The sequence below is a fragment of the Neofelis nebulosa genome, chromosome 6 (genome assembly GCF_028018385.1).
Source record: "Neofelis nebulosa isolate mNeoNeb1 chromosome 6, mNeoNeb1.pri, whole genome shotgun sequence".
NCBI lineage: Eukaryota > Metazoa > Chordata > Mammalia > Carnivora > Felidae > Neofelis > Neofelis nebulosa.
In genome coordinates this window covers 147,714,008-147,731,131 of record NC_080787.1, presented here as the reverse complement: position 1 = coordinate 147,731,131, position 17,124 = coordinate 147,714,008, and the positions used below count along the sequence as shown (strand labels likewise).

Below are 17,124 nucleotides of genomic sequence, written 5' to 3'. Positions count from 1 at the left end.
GCTTCCGCTGCTCTTCTGCACAGTCTGAACTGCCGAACCCCAAAGGTGCCTTCTGCAACCTTTTTCCTCACTCACCCGGTGGTTCCTGAAGAAAGAGCATCGATCCCTGAGCCCCTACCCACAGCTGCCCTCGCCCCCCTGCGTATCCAAGCTGGGTGAGGACGCCACTGAGAAGGAGACGCATCTCACACTCACTCTCCTTTAAAACATGTACTTGGCTCAGCGGAGAGCTGCCCTTTGAAACCCCAACCAAGAGTCTCACGGTGTCACCAGAAACTCAGAAATATCCTACAATCACTCCTTCGTATCCAGCAGGGAATGGCGGAGGGGGCAGAAGTCACACACAAGGCAAATGACTTTGGACAGCTCTGATTTTAAAGTGGATCCTGCTCCTGAAATGTGCCGCGAACATGGACAATTTCACCATAAAAACCGAGCACACAGGCCAAGCCCTTCCCTTAAAGAAAGCTCAAAACTGTCTGCCCCTGACTGCAATCCCACCGCCCCTGCTGAAAGTGTCCTGGACGACCACAGTCAGGCCATGTGTCTGTTCGGTGGACAGAGGCTCCATTTTAATCTCATTTGGTTTGAATTTCATAATATCCTGAAAGGTGTTGGCAGATTACCAGTGAGAAGGAGGCACACAAGTAGCACACTGTCAACCAAGCCAGAAGCAGGAAGGCATTTCCACTTTCCCAATACCGCTCCAGCAAATGCCACACGCAGGGCCCGTCCTGGTCAAAAATAAACCAATCTAGGGGCAGCGACGAAGAAGCAAATCCAGCTGGCCAAACACAATTGCCTGGAGCTCAGAAAGCTTCATGAAGAAACACAGAACCATCTCCACTGACTGAGGTCTGTCCAGAAGAAAGAAAATTCAAAAGGAAAAGCCACAGAGGTACACCTGGACAGTAGGCTTAAACTATTTGAACTTGGCATCTTACTGGGACAAGTAAGTTTTCACATCTGTCATCACTGAATACCTGCAAAACCGTGGTATCTTGCAAAACGGAATTTGGGGTCCTTACATTTTTTAAAACAACTAACATTTTAAAATCAAATATATACAATTCAGTTACGAAATGTAGGATATGTGGCGGCTGGGTGGCTCAGTCGGTAAACCGTCCAAATTCGGCTCGGGTCATAATCTCTCACAGTCCGTGAGTTTGAGCCCCGCGTCGGGCTCTGTGCTGACAGCTCGGAGCCTGGAGCCTGTTTCAGATTCTGTGTCTTCCTCTCTCTCTGCCCCTCCCCTGTTCACACTCTGTCTCCCTCTCTTTCAAAAATAAACAAACATTAAAAAAAATTTTTAATAAATAAATAAAATGTAGGCTATGCCCAACGTCTTAAAGAAAACAAAAAATCTCAGGAAACTGAGTTCCTTCGCTCCAACACAAAACAGGTCCATGAACCCTCACCAACTCTTCACACGTAGTGCCACACAGCCACACTCCTGAAATATACCTTCGTTCCCTCACGCTCTATGAGTCAGGGTTATGGTAATGGTCATGTAGCCATTAAACTTTTTATTACTGGCCTACAATTAATTATTGGTATAAAAAGCAGTATACAGGTATGATGGAATCAGTATTAAATTAATAAGCATGTGCAAATCTATAATTTGGTTTCTTTTTTAAAAAAGACAACAAAGCTCAGTAATATACGTTCTAAATTCACAGTACACAATAACTGGCTTGAGGAATGTTTCTCTGAATCTAGAGTGAGAAGCAGATCTAAAATTTGGGGGACGAGGGGGAAAGTCTTTCCAACCTGAACATCAAAAAAAGATTTTCCTACTTTTGGCCTGCATCCAAGTCCTCTTGCAGAATATTCCGGAAATCGTTTGGCTCACTTCTGCCCCTTATCATTACCAGATAGTTTCTCAGCTCGTATATCCAGCTCACTAACCTTCAAAAATCTGGAACAGTCTCCTAAATTTAAGAAGGGGGAGGGGAGGATGCAGGGGAAAAGGAGGGCGCGGAAAGAGGCAGGGTTTCCAAAATGGACATTTGCAGGAGAAGGACAAGAGCTTGCTGTGACCACTGTTGTCGACAGCTCTCTGCGGCTGACACCAAGGGAGAAGAATCTGATTTGGCATGATAAATCTGCACCCCGGTCTGAAGGCCAGGGGACACATGAGTTTGACACAGCATGGCAAAAGCTTATATAGGAAGTACTTCACTTCCTATTCTAACAAACCCACAAAGCTGTGGATAAAGATACGAGGCCTGCACCAAAAAAAAAAAAAAAAAGGCAAGAAAGTGCCAGACGTCAGCTTTTGGTTTTCCCAGGTAGTTCCGCAGGGTCTGGGAGCGAGAAGCCAGCTGGCTAGAGAGGCACCCGGCTGGAAGCAAGGCTCTGAGACGGCACCAGAGCCTAAGGCGCCACGGGATGGGCTGGTGGGGGGGGGGGGGGGGGGGGGAGGGCAGAGCTTTAAAACAGCGCCACGAGTGACTAACAGAGGTCATGTGAAATAGGGAGGGAGGTGAGCAGCACTTGGAAAGGTGCCAGGGCGAGTGGAGAGAGCCCACAGACCTGGCTCCGACTCCCGCCCCACCCTGCCCAGCTGTGTGGGACATGCTTGATCTCTGAAGCCCCAACTTCCTCATCTGCAAAACTCAGCTGCCACACAAAGTCACCGTGAGGAAAATCATGACTAGGAACGTACAACTTTTGAGAGACTAAGATTTAAGGCTTTCATCTGTTCAATAGAAGGCTTCGGGCAGCTTTAAAAATGGAGTTTACAAAAAAAAGGTACTTTGGCTTGGAGCCCTCCTAAAGGAATGTCACGTAACACTGGCCAGGAAGTGAGAGGGGCAGGCCCTGGTCTTGGGCCATCTCCACAGAGCTGGCAGAGCTGAAGACAGAGACTGGGGGGTGGGGGTGGGGGCCTTAGGGCACGCACACACACACACACACCCCTCTGCTGCCTCCCAGGATCTCTCAGGACAGGACAGCCCACTTTGGGCCTACCCACGCTAAGGCCACGGAGCCACCAGCTCCCACCAGAACAGAAGCCTGATGCATCTGAAACTCTGGCAGAGCAGCAGGGGCAAAGGACAGGACGGGACACAGTCTTCCTAAGGAGGTTCCACTGCAGTGCAAGGTGTGGGATTCTCAATAAACTGACAGGGGCCCCTTAGCAACACGAAGCTACCAGAAAGGACGGCCGGTCTTTCCTCTGCTGCGCCTGTGGCCTTTTTGCTCAGGTCCACTCCATATGGTAGCAGGATGCGGGCCTGTATTTCAACCCTCAACCCTGCTCTGTGAGGACTTCTTTAAAAATCAGAGTAATCACCTGGATGCTCGAATACTTTGTTGCTCCTATGCATAAAGGAGGCTTGGATTATGGGCTAAACCTCCCTCATTATACAGATATCTGAATTTGACTGCTTTTAAAGTCAACCCACCAGCACATGGCATAGAATTCAAACCCGAATGCTCCGCCCCCTGGTAAGCTGTCACCGGTGTCCCAGAAAACCCTCCCAGACCCTGTGCCATTCCTTCCGAGCTCCAACCACAGGGACGGTCTGCCCTCCTGGGTGCCGGGCAGTCAACTCAGCTGCGGGACGGCAGTGAGGCCACTGTCGGGGGCTCATTCAGCCAGCAAGGTTCACACGGGAGAAAAGGCTCTGCTTTGAAGATGCCAGGCTCCAATGTCAGACTGGCACACACAGCTCAGCAGGACCTAACACCCGACCGGGAAAAGGAACCATACACACACAGGGCGCTCAGTCAGTGCCGGGGTGGGCATCGCCTCCGTGAGATCACTTAAGTAGGTCAACGCTAGCTCATCTCGGCCTCACGAGCTCTTAGAAGAACAAGGGCAAGTCTGTGGCCCACACTTCTGCTGAACGGTCTGCAAACACCATCACTCAACTTCACCCAATCCATCCAGGTCGGTGCTGTGCCCCCTGCAGACACAGCATGATGGCCCTTTGAGATCCATGACCTTACCTCCTGTCACCAGCTCAGGAAGTGGCTGAGCCAGCCCTCCAAAGAGGCCTGTCCGGCCTCGGAGCACAGGCCACCTCCACCACAGGGCCACAGTAAAAGCGTCACCAACGTAAATGTGACCTGAAGAGAAAAGGCCGCTGTTTGCTTAACTGCTACCCTCGGCAGAGGTCGTGCTTCTTAGTTCGCTGTGGAAGTTAAGACAGAAACTCCCATGTTTCCATCAAGTCTACCTTGATGGCTTACCTGCATGGTCCTCACACATTGTGCCTTCCCTCACCTCACTAAGGCCCATGCTTCACGGCACCCTGGCCACCAGACTCGTCCCCTACTTGGGGACAGCACCCCGAGTTTTGCTTCCTCTGTCTTCTCCTTCCTTCTCTCCCTTCGCCCTGGGTCACCAACCTTCCTCTCCGTGCTGGACCACTCCTTTCAGTGTACAAACCTATCGTGCTACACCCCACTTTTTAAAAAATTTTTTTTATGTTTATTTATTTTTGAGAGACAGAGAGAGACAGAGCATGAGTCAGGGAGGGGCAGAGAGAGAGAAAGACACAGAATCGGAAGCAGGCTCCAGGCTCTGAGCTGACAGCAGGGAGCCCGATGCGGGGCTCAAACCCACACACCGTGAGATCATGACCTGAGCAGAAGTCAGACACTTGACCGACTGAGCCACCCAGGCACCACTATACCCCACTTTTTACGACACTCTCCCTTGATCCCATAAGCCAGAGCAGCCACCAGCCACTGCTCTGATCCCTTTACAGCAAACTCCAAACCTACTGTCCTCGTGTCCTGTGCTCTCACATTCCCTCAAAGCCAACCAGGCTTTCACCAACACCTCCATCGTCACCACAAAGACCTCTCTCTGTGCTGCCAAAGCCAACGGTCACTTTTCCGCCTTTGTGGTAGTCGGTGCTCCCACCTGACACGCCTGACTACTTCCTTCCTCCAGCCCGGTCTTCCCTGGCCTTCCAGGACATCGCGCTCTCTTGGTTCCCGTCCCAGGCCCCTGGCATCTCTTCGTCAGCCTCCCCGGCAGGTCCCCCAGCATCTGTACCTCAGACTCTGCCTCCACCACTGCCTAAGTACTCGCTCCAGTGCTCCCGATACAGTGCTCCTGATACGCAGTGGCCCCCAAACAGCCCCAGCCCGAGGGACTGCCCTCAGCCCGAAGGCACAGCTCGGAGGTCCACTTGAGCCCACCCTGGATGCCAGGAGGCATCCCCACAGCGACACGGCCAAGCCGAACGCCCTGTCTTCCCCGTAGAGCAGCTCCACCAGCTCTCCCCTTCTCCGAAAACAGCAACTCCACCGCAACACAGCTTCCAACTGCACAGACCGAACCTCCCTCTCTCCTCGCATCCCGAAGCCATCATCAGCCCCACCTTGAAAATATCCAACTCCCACCACTTCTCACTACACCCTTTGCTACAACCCCCATCCGACCTGCTACAACTTCTAACCTGGTCTATCAAAAATCCCAGCTTCCCCCTTTTGGCCATCCCCTACGTCACTCCCGGGCTCAAAATCCTCCCAGGGCCCCCCGTCCCTCACTACAAGGGCCTATGGGACCCGGTCCCCAGCTACTTCTTCCTTCCAGTCCTCTCCTGCTCCCTCCGGCACTCATGCTGCTCCGGCCCCAACGGCCCCTCTGCCACGCCCTAGCCACGTCAGCCGTGCTCCCCTCCAGAGCACCCGACACGGGGTCCCCCGCTCGAGGCACTTCCTCCGTGCGCTCTGCTTGCACATCCTCTTGGAAACGGCCCCACCCGTGGCTCGTCCCTCCCCCAGTGTCAACCAAAGTGACAACCAAAGGGCCGATTCTAGAAGACAGAAAAGAGAAGCCACGCTGGCTTCCCACTGTGCCTGCAGTGAGTAAACATCTGCGGCAGGCGGCAGGTGGAGGAGGGTCAGAGGAACCGTGAGGGTGACTCAGTGGAGACGCACCCTTGTCACTCGTAGGAGCCCACTTCTTCGGGACTTCCATTCTGGTGGTTTGGTTTTCTGTTTTCAGACAGGGGGCGAAGAGCAGGAAGTCTTGGGGGGCAGACTGTTTCCAGGACAAGGCATCGGTGTACCAGGCGGAGCTGGTTTCAGAGCGAAGCTAACGTCTGACGCCAACAAATGAAATTTACACCCGGTCCAAATCCGCCGGGCCGTCTACGCCTCACTGGGCTCTCCACATGCACAGGTTAGTGCCACACACGCACGCGTGTGCGGAGAGTATTTACGGCACCCAAACACGAAGGCTCCGATTGAAAAGACACCTCCTCAACCTTCCTCCCAGGCCGCCCACCGGCAACCACATCTCAAAGGCCATTTGTCACCACTCCCACATTTCGTAATCTCTCCTTCCATACCCTGCACCAAAACTAAGGTTGATACGGTCACAGCCTCTATAATTTCCACAGGTCCCCTCGCTCGCCGTGAGCCGAAATACTCAGAAGAATCTGCTCCCTCCGCCCAAGCAGGCCGCCCTCCCTCCCTCTGTCTACTCGAGGGCACAGCTGCCCCAGGGGATCTAAAAGCACACAAAAGTGAACAGGAAAATCCCACCAAAGATCTCTGGCTGATCTGAAGGGCAGGTTCTGTGCTCGCAGGAAGGAGAGTGACTGGCATTTCCGCCACCGTGGCCCCCCGCACCCGCTAACACAAGGACGAAAATAGGCAGATGACACACGGCTCGGGGCACCTCAAGGACCTAGCCAGCAGCAGCCGTTTTTCCAGCTGTACAGCACAGTGGACTTCAGGAAGTGCTCTTCTCACCTCCCCCACCCCGGCCCGCCGTCTGGCTCCCCGCCCCCACCTACAGCACACAGCCTGGGACCCAGGGCCCCACTCCCCCTGCAGGGGGAGCCCGGGGAGGGGTGAGGACCAGCCGCTCCTGACTGCTGACAACCCACCCCCCCCCACCCCCCACCCCCCCGCCCCGGGCGGGCGGGAGTCAGCTGGGCCTCTCACCCCTCCAGGAGATGGCTGGGGAGGCCGGTTCTGCACGGCTGCGGCCGCCCCCAGGGAAGGCAGACCAGCCAAGGAAACGGCAGGGGAGGACCCGGGGCCCGCAGGCCATATGGCATCTGCATCGGCCCAAAGCCCACACCTCCTATCATCAAGCTTCTCGTTGTCCGAGGGAATCTGAGTTGGGCTTTTCCCCAACTCACAACTGAAGGAATCCTGAAGGATGCATACTTCACAACCACAGAATTCTGGATGCAAAATGGACCCCGAGAATCACACAGTCTGATGATTTTTCAACTTCTTCAAAGGATGGAAACATTTCTTTCTCAAAAGGACTCTTCAGTGGAGCGCCACTGTAGAAATCGGCTACAGAAGAGATACTCTCTGGTTGAGGCAGAAACCCCACGGCACTAACGGAGAACCGGGGCGGGTGGGGGGGTGAGGGGGGGTGCAGAGTAAGAAGCTAAAAATATCATGGAGACAACGCAACGTTAAACAGACAAAACGTAATCACGGCCACCACCGTTTCTGAACACTGAGGAGGGGGCAGGCGCTGAAATTCTCTAACTCTCAAACCAGCCCTGAAAACTTGTCCAGCACCCTGGTTTGGCACAAAAGCAAATCAAGGTCTGTAAGGATCAGTGACTGGCCTGAGACCTTATAACTAGTAAAGAGAGGAGTCCAATTTCCAAACCAGGATGGCCGCTTCCAGAACGAACGGCCCTCTCTTGCAAAGGAAACTGAGATCCAGAGAAAAGAGATCTGCCACAGCCAACTCCGTAATCCAGCTCCTAGGAGAACACACTGCACTTGGCCAACTGCAGTGAACACAGGGTTTATCAGCTATCTCCTGGCAGGCTCAGGCTGGGGGGGGGGGTGGGGGGGGGGTGGGGGGGGGGGCGGGGATACCTGGGAAGGCAGAAATTCCCGAGATCTGAAGAGCAGACAGGGAGATACAGCAGCCAGAGGCCCGCCTTGCCCATCCCCCAAGCTCCCCCCAAACCACTCAGAGCCAAGATCCAACAACTGCTGCCAGCCCTACCCTGCACAGCTGCACTAGGACAAGCAACAAATGTCCCGAAGGAGACGCACTGCAAAGACCACAGTCAAGAATCACCAGTCATCAGAAGGGCACCGCCATGAAAACGAGAGGGCAAACTCCAGCAGAAGACCCAGGGCCCAAGGAAGGAGAAGTAACAGAGCAAGGAGAGCACAACTTTCCAACCCATCTTCCCAGAAATGATGAAAGCTGCACGGCCGTGAAGACAGGTGGGGTCACAGGCAGCTCTGGATACATATCAACTGGAGACCTTGTTAAAATGAAGAATTAAAAAATTAAAAAGTTTAAGAACCTATGAGCAACAGATTGGCTAAACTGGGAGACAGGAAGCAAGACATTCTTCTGGAACTCTGTTCATAGCAGTAGCCAGATACAAAGTATAAAAGACCAGAGGAGCAAGACAAAGAATAAGTTACAGTAAAGAAAAGCTGAACAGCACAATAAAAGAAACTTTGACCCAAAGGGAGAAGGAGTTGTTCCAAACACACAGAACACTCCCAACTTGACTAGGTGCTAGGCCACAGGGGAAATGTCACTAAATTCCACCACGTTTACTAGCCACAGTGGGGAGGGGAGGGGGGGACGGGACGGGAAGGGGGGACAGGGAGGGGAACGGGGAGGCAGGGCAGGAAGGGGGACGGAGCCATTTACCTAGGGGAAAAAAGATTCTAAAAAATTAGTGGGTCCAGGAAGTTGAAATAGTTAAACTTTTGCGTCCTGAAAGAAAATATTTAAAATTTAAGGATAAAAAAAACTATGCAACAGGGGCGCCTGGGTGGCTCAGTCGGTTGGGCGGCCGACTTCAGCTCAGGTCATGATCTCGCGGTCCGTGAGTTCGAGCCCCGCGTCAGGCTCTGTGCTAACAGCTCAGAGCCTGGAGCCTGTTTCGGATTCTGTGTCTCCCTCTCTCTGACCCTCCCCCATTCATGCTCTGTCTCTCTCTATCTCAAAAATAAATAAACGTTAAAAAAAAAAATTTTTTTTTTTTAATTAAAAAAAAACTATGTAACAAACCTCTGAGTGGTACAGTCCTCAGAACAAAGAAACATATAGCTTTAAATTCATTTCATGTTATGTAAAATGATTTAAAATAAAAGATCTAAGCTTTTCAATGAAATTACCAATAGAGAGCAGAAATTAATAAAATTGAAAATAAATGGTGAGAGAGATGGTGAATGTAAAACGGTAGTTCTTTTAAAGGCTGAAAAGGGTAAACAAATCTTTAGTAAGTATGAAGAAAAAAGTGCACAATTAAAATCAGAATATTTTTTAACTTACCTAGAGATACAAAGGGTTATTGTCAAAACTAGGAGGTAGCATGCTACGTTTTTATATACGAATGTGAAATTAACATGACAACTTCCTAGAAAATATGGAGTTTCGGTCAACTGGCTCAAGAAAAAGTTGCAAATCTAACTAGCTAAATAAAGAGGATAAAATTGAAAGCATAATCAAAACTCCTCCCCCACTGTACTCTACCTCCTCAAAGACACCAGACCCAGAGAGCTTTACTGGTGAGTTCTACCAAAATTTAAGTAAGAGAACACGCCCATCTTATACAAAACTGCTCCACAACATACAAAATACTAAAAGCTTCCTAGCTCTTTCCACAAAGCAAACACACTCTCGATGCTAAACTCAGCCAAGAACAGCATGGCAAAGAAAATTACAGTCCAATCTCACTAAAACACAGCTATAAGCATCCTATATAAAATACTAGCAAACAGAACTAGATGTATTCATGGAAGAAATAAACGTTCACCTTCTCCTCACACCATACATAAAAATTAACCCCCCCCCAAAAAAAAACTGATCCTAGGGCTAAACATAAAAGTTAAAACTATAAAACTTCCAGACAACCATAAGAGAAAATCTGTTTGACCTTTGAGTAGACCAATGGTTCTCAACTGGAAGTAATTTTGGCCACCAGCAGCCATTTAAAATGTCTGAAGACATGTTGTCTGTCATAACTGAGAGGGCGGGGAAGGGAGGGGGGGGGGGTCCCTCCTGGCATCTAGCAAGTAGAGGTCAGGGATGCTATGTAACATCCTATAATGTACAAGAGCCCCCATGACAGAGAATTACCCAGCCTAAACGTCAATACAGTTAAGGTTGCAAAACTTTAGGGCAAGTAAAGATTTCTTAAGCTGCAAAAAAAAAAAAAAAACAAAACAAAAAACACAAACCATTAAAAAAAAAAAAAAAGATAATGGGAATGCAAGCTGGTGCAGCCACTCTGGAAACAAGTCTGGAGGTGCCTCAAAAAACTAAAAATAGAACTACCCTATGACCCAGCAATTGCACTAGTAGGCATTTATCCAAGGGATACCGGTGTGCTGTTTCGAAGGGACACATGCACCCCCATGTTTATAGCAGCACTATCAACAATACCAAAGTATGGAAAGAGCCCAAAGGTCCATCGATGGATGAATGGATAAAGAAGATGTGGTATATATACATATACAATGGAGTATTACTCAGCAATCAAAAAGAATGAAATCTTGCCATTTGCAACTACATGGATGGAACTGGAGGGTATTATGCTAAGTGAAATTAGTCAGAGAAAGACAAATATCATATGACTTCACTCATATGAGGACTTTAAGAGACAAAACAGATGAACGTAAGGGAAGGGAAACAAAAATAATATAAAAACAGGGAGGGGAACAAAACAGAAGAGACTCATAAATATGGAGAACAAACTGAGGGTTACGGGAGGCGTTGTGGGAGGGGGGATGGGCTAAATGGGTAAGGGGCACTAAGGAATCTACTCCTGAAATCATTGTTGCACTATATGCTAACTAATTTGGATGTAAATTTAAAAAAATAAAAAATAGAATTAAAAAATAAAAATAAATTAGCAAACAAAAAATAAATTGAAGTTCATCAAAATGAAAAAATATCTGTTGACAAAGTATACATTAAGAAAATGAAAAGGTAAGCCAAAGACTGGAAAACATATTCATAGTACACAGTACACATACCTAAGGACTTGTACTCAGAATACATAAAGAGCTCTTAAAACTCATTAAGATGACCACTGCCCCCCCCACACACACACACACAAAACTTTGTCAGGGGGGAGGGTGGTGACAAAAGACTGGTTTTAATAAAGAGACATTGCTGAAGACCGTCCAAATGGTCAATAAACACATGGAAGATGTTCAACATCATTAGACATTCCAATAAATACGAGGAAAGATATCCGACACCATGAATCGGGGATACGGAAATTAAAACCACACTGAGATACACTGCAAACCCACTAGAATGACTAAAACTAAAACTGGTAAGATCAAGTGTTGACCCGGACACTGAACTGGAACTCTCACACGTGGCTTGTGGGAATGCAAAATGGACACTCACTTCTGAATACAGCGTGACAGCTCTCAGAGTGAAACACCATACGTTGAACAATTCCACGCCTGTGTATCTACTCAAGAGAAAAATGAATGCACAAGTCCACACGGACTTGTTTGCAAATACTCAACAGCTGTATTCGTACTAGCCAAAAACCGGTTAACACCTAGATTTTTCCTAAACCAAAGAGAAAAATCAAAACTAAGATTACACTATTTAAAATTAACAGGGGCGCCTGGGTGGCGCAGTCGGTTAAGCGTCCGACTTCAGCCAGGTCACGATCTCGCGGTCCGGTCCGTGAGTTCGAGCCCCGCGTCGGGCTCTGGGCTGATGGCTCGGAGCCTGGAGCCTGTTTCCGATTCTGTGTCTCCCTCTCTCTCTGCCCCTCCCCCGTTCATGCTCTGTCTCTCTCTGTCCCAAAAATAAATAAAAAAAAGTTGAAAAAAAAATTTAAAAAAAAAAAAAAAAAAGATAAAATTAACAAAAATAAGGAGAAGGGTGTGCATGGTTGCTGCCTCCCTAGGGAGAGCAGTCGTGGCCAGCACAAACTTCTAGGGTTCCGACGCGCCGCTCCATTTGTGCTGTCTCCATTCCGGCTCTGGCTCCTCCTAATTTTCCCTCTGCTTAAGAAATTACTGGAAAATAACTGAATCCTGCGTCACCTTGCAAGGATCAAACACGAGGAGACACAATTAGCATAAGTCCAGGCCTCTGTCCCTCACTGGTCATGAGTCAGCTACGAGGAAGACAAAAGGGGCCACAGGTATTCCACCTTCCCGTACACCATCACTGGCCAGTGGGGGCATTACCAAGAGATAGACCTCTGTGGCTAGGACAACAAAAAGGAAGAAAACAAAAAAGAAGTAACCAGCAAAGTAATGAGGTACTTTCTGCCGCGAAGTCCCAGTTCTGATACCCTACTGAATCATCTGCCCAGCTCAATACAGTTTTACATGCCAAGATCAAAATACAGATGAGAACATCTGAATCATTTTTCTCAGCCCCATCTTTTAAAACTCTTTCTATGAAACACTGATAAAAGGTGGGAAATCCAATCAGGAATTCATTTCCTGGGAATCTGTCAGGACGCTGCTCTAAGAATCAATGCATGAGGTCTAATGTACCCATAATTTAACCATCTTGGGCTTCTCCCCACACTTATTGTTGCAAGAAATGTACACACACAAATGCATGTGGTCCAGGTTTAACATGTGGCCCAAATTAAGCATATAAGCATTGTTCCTTCAGAAAAATCGCAGGAAAAAAAAATCTCCTTAGAGACAGCAACTAAACCAACCCCAACTCCCGGCTGGCCTCGTTATTCTCTTGTTCTTGATATAATAAAAACTTTCCAGCATTTGTACCCAAACAACTGGGAGGAAACTTGTTCTGAATAAATTATAAAGTATTTTACTTAAATCATGCAGCCCAATGCATTATTTTATAACTAGTACAAACTATTAAGACCTCACTTACTAAGGATGTTAACACCTAAACAAACAGGAAACTCACCTACTACATACGATGCAAGACGGCATTTTACAAAGTGTAAATCCCACGGCGATGAGTAAAGCTACTGACGAGCAGAGAGCATTTTGGTCACTTTGGGTGACTTCTGGCGACTCTGCAAGGCCTGGCTTCTGCCCTACTCCCCCCCCCCCCCCCATTATCACTGTTCCAGCCCTACTGACCTCCAAACATTCCTCACCGGCATTAACACTCCTCCTTCCTCAGGACCTCTGTACATGGCCAGACCCACAGCCACTCACACCGGCCTCGGGAAATGCCTTCTTTCTGCTAGCACACTGCCTCCCCAAAAAACAGCTCAGTGACTAAAAATCACCAACTTCTTCCACAGCACAGGACTCACCCGGCACGGCAATGCTCTCGAGTCTTAGAAAACACACGACTGAGTTGCTCTAACAAGAAGCACATTAAGCACTGCGTAGAGCCAGACACACTTCGGGAACATCGCCTTTTTCGTCCCTGCTTTCCAGTGCACAACTCACAGAGACCAGTTCTGTCCCCCAGGTGCACAGATGCAGTTAAAGATCCTGCTGAAATAGCTCTCTGTGTTGCCGGCATCCCTCCCGGTAACTAACTGCACCAGGGACGGGACCCCTGCCACCGCCTTACCCCAGGAGAGAGCAGGGCCGCGGCTGGCCCCAAGCTCTGCCCTCACCCCGGGGGCCTCACCAGGTGACCTGCAGGCAGCCCTGAAGCAGACTCGACCTCCCTCGTGTTGGTTCTAAGGGACTGCAGATGAAAAGTGCCTTCTCTGGTTCTAGAGAGCTGGGCTTCAGAGAAGTTGCTTCCCAGGATCCAACTCTATTATTTTGAGATGATGAGAATTTACTGCAGGGCTCTAGTTAAAGCTGTACAGTGTCTGGGCACTCCCCACTTGTGGCGTGGATGGTGGGTGTCTGGGGACTGCCCTAGGCACCAAGCCACCGCGAACGAGACAATTTCCAATGGAAAACTGTGTTCTGTGTTGCAAACAAGCAATTTACAAATACTTGGAATGTAATCCTTGAGTCTACTGGGGACATCTACCTAGGGTCTGCTATCACTTGACCAAGCTACGCAAAGAGTAATACTTGGAGCGGTCTAGTTTTCATACTCCCTACTGGAGATCTGGGTGGGTTATTCACATTTCAGCCAATGGATACCCAGAGATGGAATAAAAAGGCAGTTGAACACACTCTGCTTTGGTGATACTTAGCAGAACTTTTCATACTGGATTAAAAAAATCATCAGCTCTGGGGCACCCGGGTGGCTCAGGAGGTTAAGCGTCCGACTTCAGCTCAGGTCATGATCTCAAAGCTCGTGGATTGGAGCCCCACGTTGGGCTCTCTGCTGCCAGCACAGAGCCCGCTTCAGATCCTCTGTCCTCTCTCTGCCCCTCCCCTGCCAGCACTCTCCCTCTCAAAAATAAAGACATTAAAAACAATTATCAGCTCCCATTCGTACTCTTCAAATATACGCTAGAGTCAAGGAACTTTTAGCCAGTGTTATCTCATAAAAATACACAGATTTTTTACACACACACACACACACACACACACCCAAAAGTTGTAACAAGCATTTAAGCCAAGATATTCATTTAAAACAGGAACAAATAGGAACGTTTTCATTTGGCAGAATATGGAGTTTAAAGCTGAGATTATGCAGGGCTCTGGAGAAGTCTCAACGCAAAACCACAGAGCGGTAACAGGGAAAAGAAACGTGTGCAAGCACACCCCTGAATTAACTGGGAGATTTGCTGTCCTACAGAACTCTGGCAGAAAAAGTAAACACGCCAACTTTAAAGGCATTCTGAGACTGCAGAGGACACATTTATCACACTAGCAGCGCACATCACACAAGAGCACTCTCTAGCATTTGCTAAGTTAAAGATACAAAGGCCATTGCCTACTGGACCCAGAGGCCATGTTCCACTCGCAGATGAGGCTGTGAGGACTAACGTAATGCGAAACTAAGGGCCCCTTGCCTCAGCCACTATGTATGGGTCTGCGCTTGAAGCCAACTTTAACCTTAGACCTTAAAAGATAAATTCCAATTTGCTAACAAATCCAAGACTTCAATACCACTAGCCCAGCTGAGTTAATTTCCTATGGAGAGGGCTGCTCACAGCAGCCATTATTCCAAAACCTTCTTTAAACGCAAGCTGTAGCCTGACCTTGCAGGAGCTGCCCCCCTTTTGTGTGTACCATGCACCATGCTCATTACGGTGTAATATGTATGTGAGGAGGCAGCCTGCCTAAAAATGAATGTGCAGTGAACCCTCCATCCGACTGTTCCCCCCCCCCCACAAAAAAAAGGGAAGAGAAATAAAGAACATGGCCCTTGCACAGAATTCCTGTTGTGAGCTCAGCCTCACTCTCCTTAGAACAAGCTCTAACCTCAGAGGTACAAATGAGACCATCTCTGACACAGGGGAAAAACCAGAATCCCATAAACCACACCACAAACTCAAAGTTCAGTTCAAAGCAGGTTCAATTCATTCTGAGAAGGAACCTCCTAGTGCCACTGGAGCTCTTTGACTGTTTGCTGGTCTTTCTGAGCTCTTCATCCTGCTCCCTTTTTACCAAAGTTTAAAAAATCAATAAAAGTTGGATTTTCTGTCATCCTAAACAGCTCAGAAAAGGTTGGTCAGAAAATCCTCCTAACGGGCAGCTCCCCACCCCCAGGACTCCTGTCCTAACCAGCACAGGGCACTAACAGCCCTCGACGGGTCTAGCGATTATACAATCATGATTCCCAGAGCAAAAGACTCCACTAGAATAATCCACCCTAGAGACAATGACATCATGTGAGCAACTAGACAGGAAGTTAGGCTCGGAGAAGTGGAAGGGTAAAGTCTTGAAAGCCAATACAGGATGACCACCCTCCATTCCCTCGATCAAAAAAAAAAAAAAAAAAAAAGTCACCTTCTGCAGAAAAGCTACTTTAAAGAGAACATGGAAAACCTACAAGCAGGAAATCAATCAGCAAATGAAACCAACCCCTCCCACCCCAGTAAGGCCATTCGTGTGGGTGTCCTTCTACACTAAGGGGCCTCTCCAAAGTCCCGCTGGTGGAACTTTGAGAAAAACGTGCAGCGGGAACAAAGCAAAGCTGTAGTTCCTGCGTCCTCCAACTTTCGCAGGCGCACCGCTGTGAGAGGGCAGGCGCTGGGCGGAGGGCGCCCGCAGCGTGTCACCCGGTTGAGTCGGGGCGGCCGGCTGCTCGCACACAAAGCCGCCCGGACTTAGTGACAGCCACAAGTGGCGAGACAGCGGCCCCCCCCCCCACCCTGGGCCAGTGCCAGGACGGCGAGTACCCCGCGCCCCCCGCCCGCGCGACCCCTCGGTCTCTCATCCTTCGCCACTATGCGGGCAACTTTCCCTCGGGGACGAGGGAACCCAAACCCGGGCTAAAGGCGACTCGGGGAGCCCAGCCCGTCCGCAGAGCGCCCCAGCCACCACCCCCCCCCCCCCCCAAAACCAGCCCCGCTGCGCGCCCCGGGCACCTCGAGCGAAGCCTGCGCCCGGGCGGGCCACCCACCTGCACAGCTCGGGGAACTCGGCGCCCTGGGCCCGCGCGGCTCCCGGGGCCAAGACGAGCAGCAGCAGCAGCAGCTGCAGCAGGAGCAGGGAGAGCAGCGGGCAGCCGGCGGGCGCGGGCCCCAGGTGGGCGCTCCGGCCGGCGGCGGCCCCCATCGCGCCCGGCCCTGGCTGCGCGGCGAGCGCGGGGCTAGCGGCGCGCGGCTGCCGGGGGCCGCGCCCGGGACATGGTCGCGCCGCCAGGGCGGAGACTGAGGTGGAGACGGAGAGAGGCGCGAGACGAGCGGGAGCGGAGCGGGAGCCCGAGGGGCGCACGGCTCGGCTCGGCTGGGCTCGGCGGCGGCGGCGGCGGCCCCGGAACCGCGTCACGTGACCGCGCCCGGCACCGCCCCCTCCCCCGCCCCGCTCACATGACTCCCTTGTTCAGGTGATCCCCGCCCGCCCCGGCTCCGCCCAGGCCCGGTCACGTGAGCGCGGCACGCGCGGGGCAGGAAGCGGCGCGGCGGGGCGCGGGGCGCAGGTGCGTGGCGTGGGCCTGCGTCCCCGTGGCGGCGGGGACCGGTGACCCGGGCCTCGCTTAACTCCCTGCGTACACTCTGGGTCGCGTTGTGCGGGCTCCCCAACTTGGAGTTACCGCACCCCAACCTCCACCGACGGCCGGGGAGGGGAAAGTAAGAGGGCTCAGACTTTTCGTGCCCAGCCGTAAATGCCATCGCTCGGCAGCGTTGCTTCGGATCCTTGAGT

General features: G+C 50.6%; 1 protein-coding gene across 1 annotated transcript in view; it reads right to left on the bottom strand.

The window, feature by feature from the left end:
- Nucleotides 1–16,735, bottom strand: part of IGF2R (insulin like growth factor 2 receptor) — a 104,225-nt gene extending 87,490 nt beyond the window's left edge. The window contains exon 1 of the mRNA XM_058735827.1: nt 16,382–16,735. Coding sequence (XP_058591810.1) covers nt 16,382–16,536 — 155 coding nt within the window. The 5' untranslated portion in view covers nt 16,537–16,735. The remainder of the gene's footprint in view (nt 1–16,381) is intronic.
- Nucleotides 16,736–17,124: the final 389 nt, after the last annotated feature.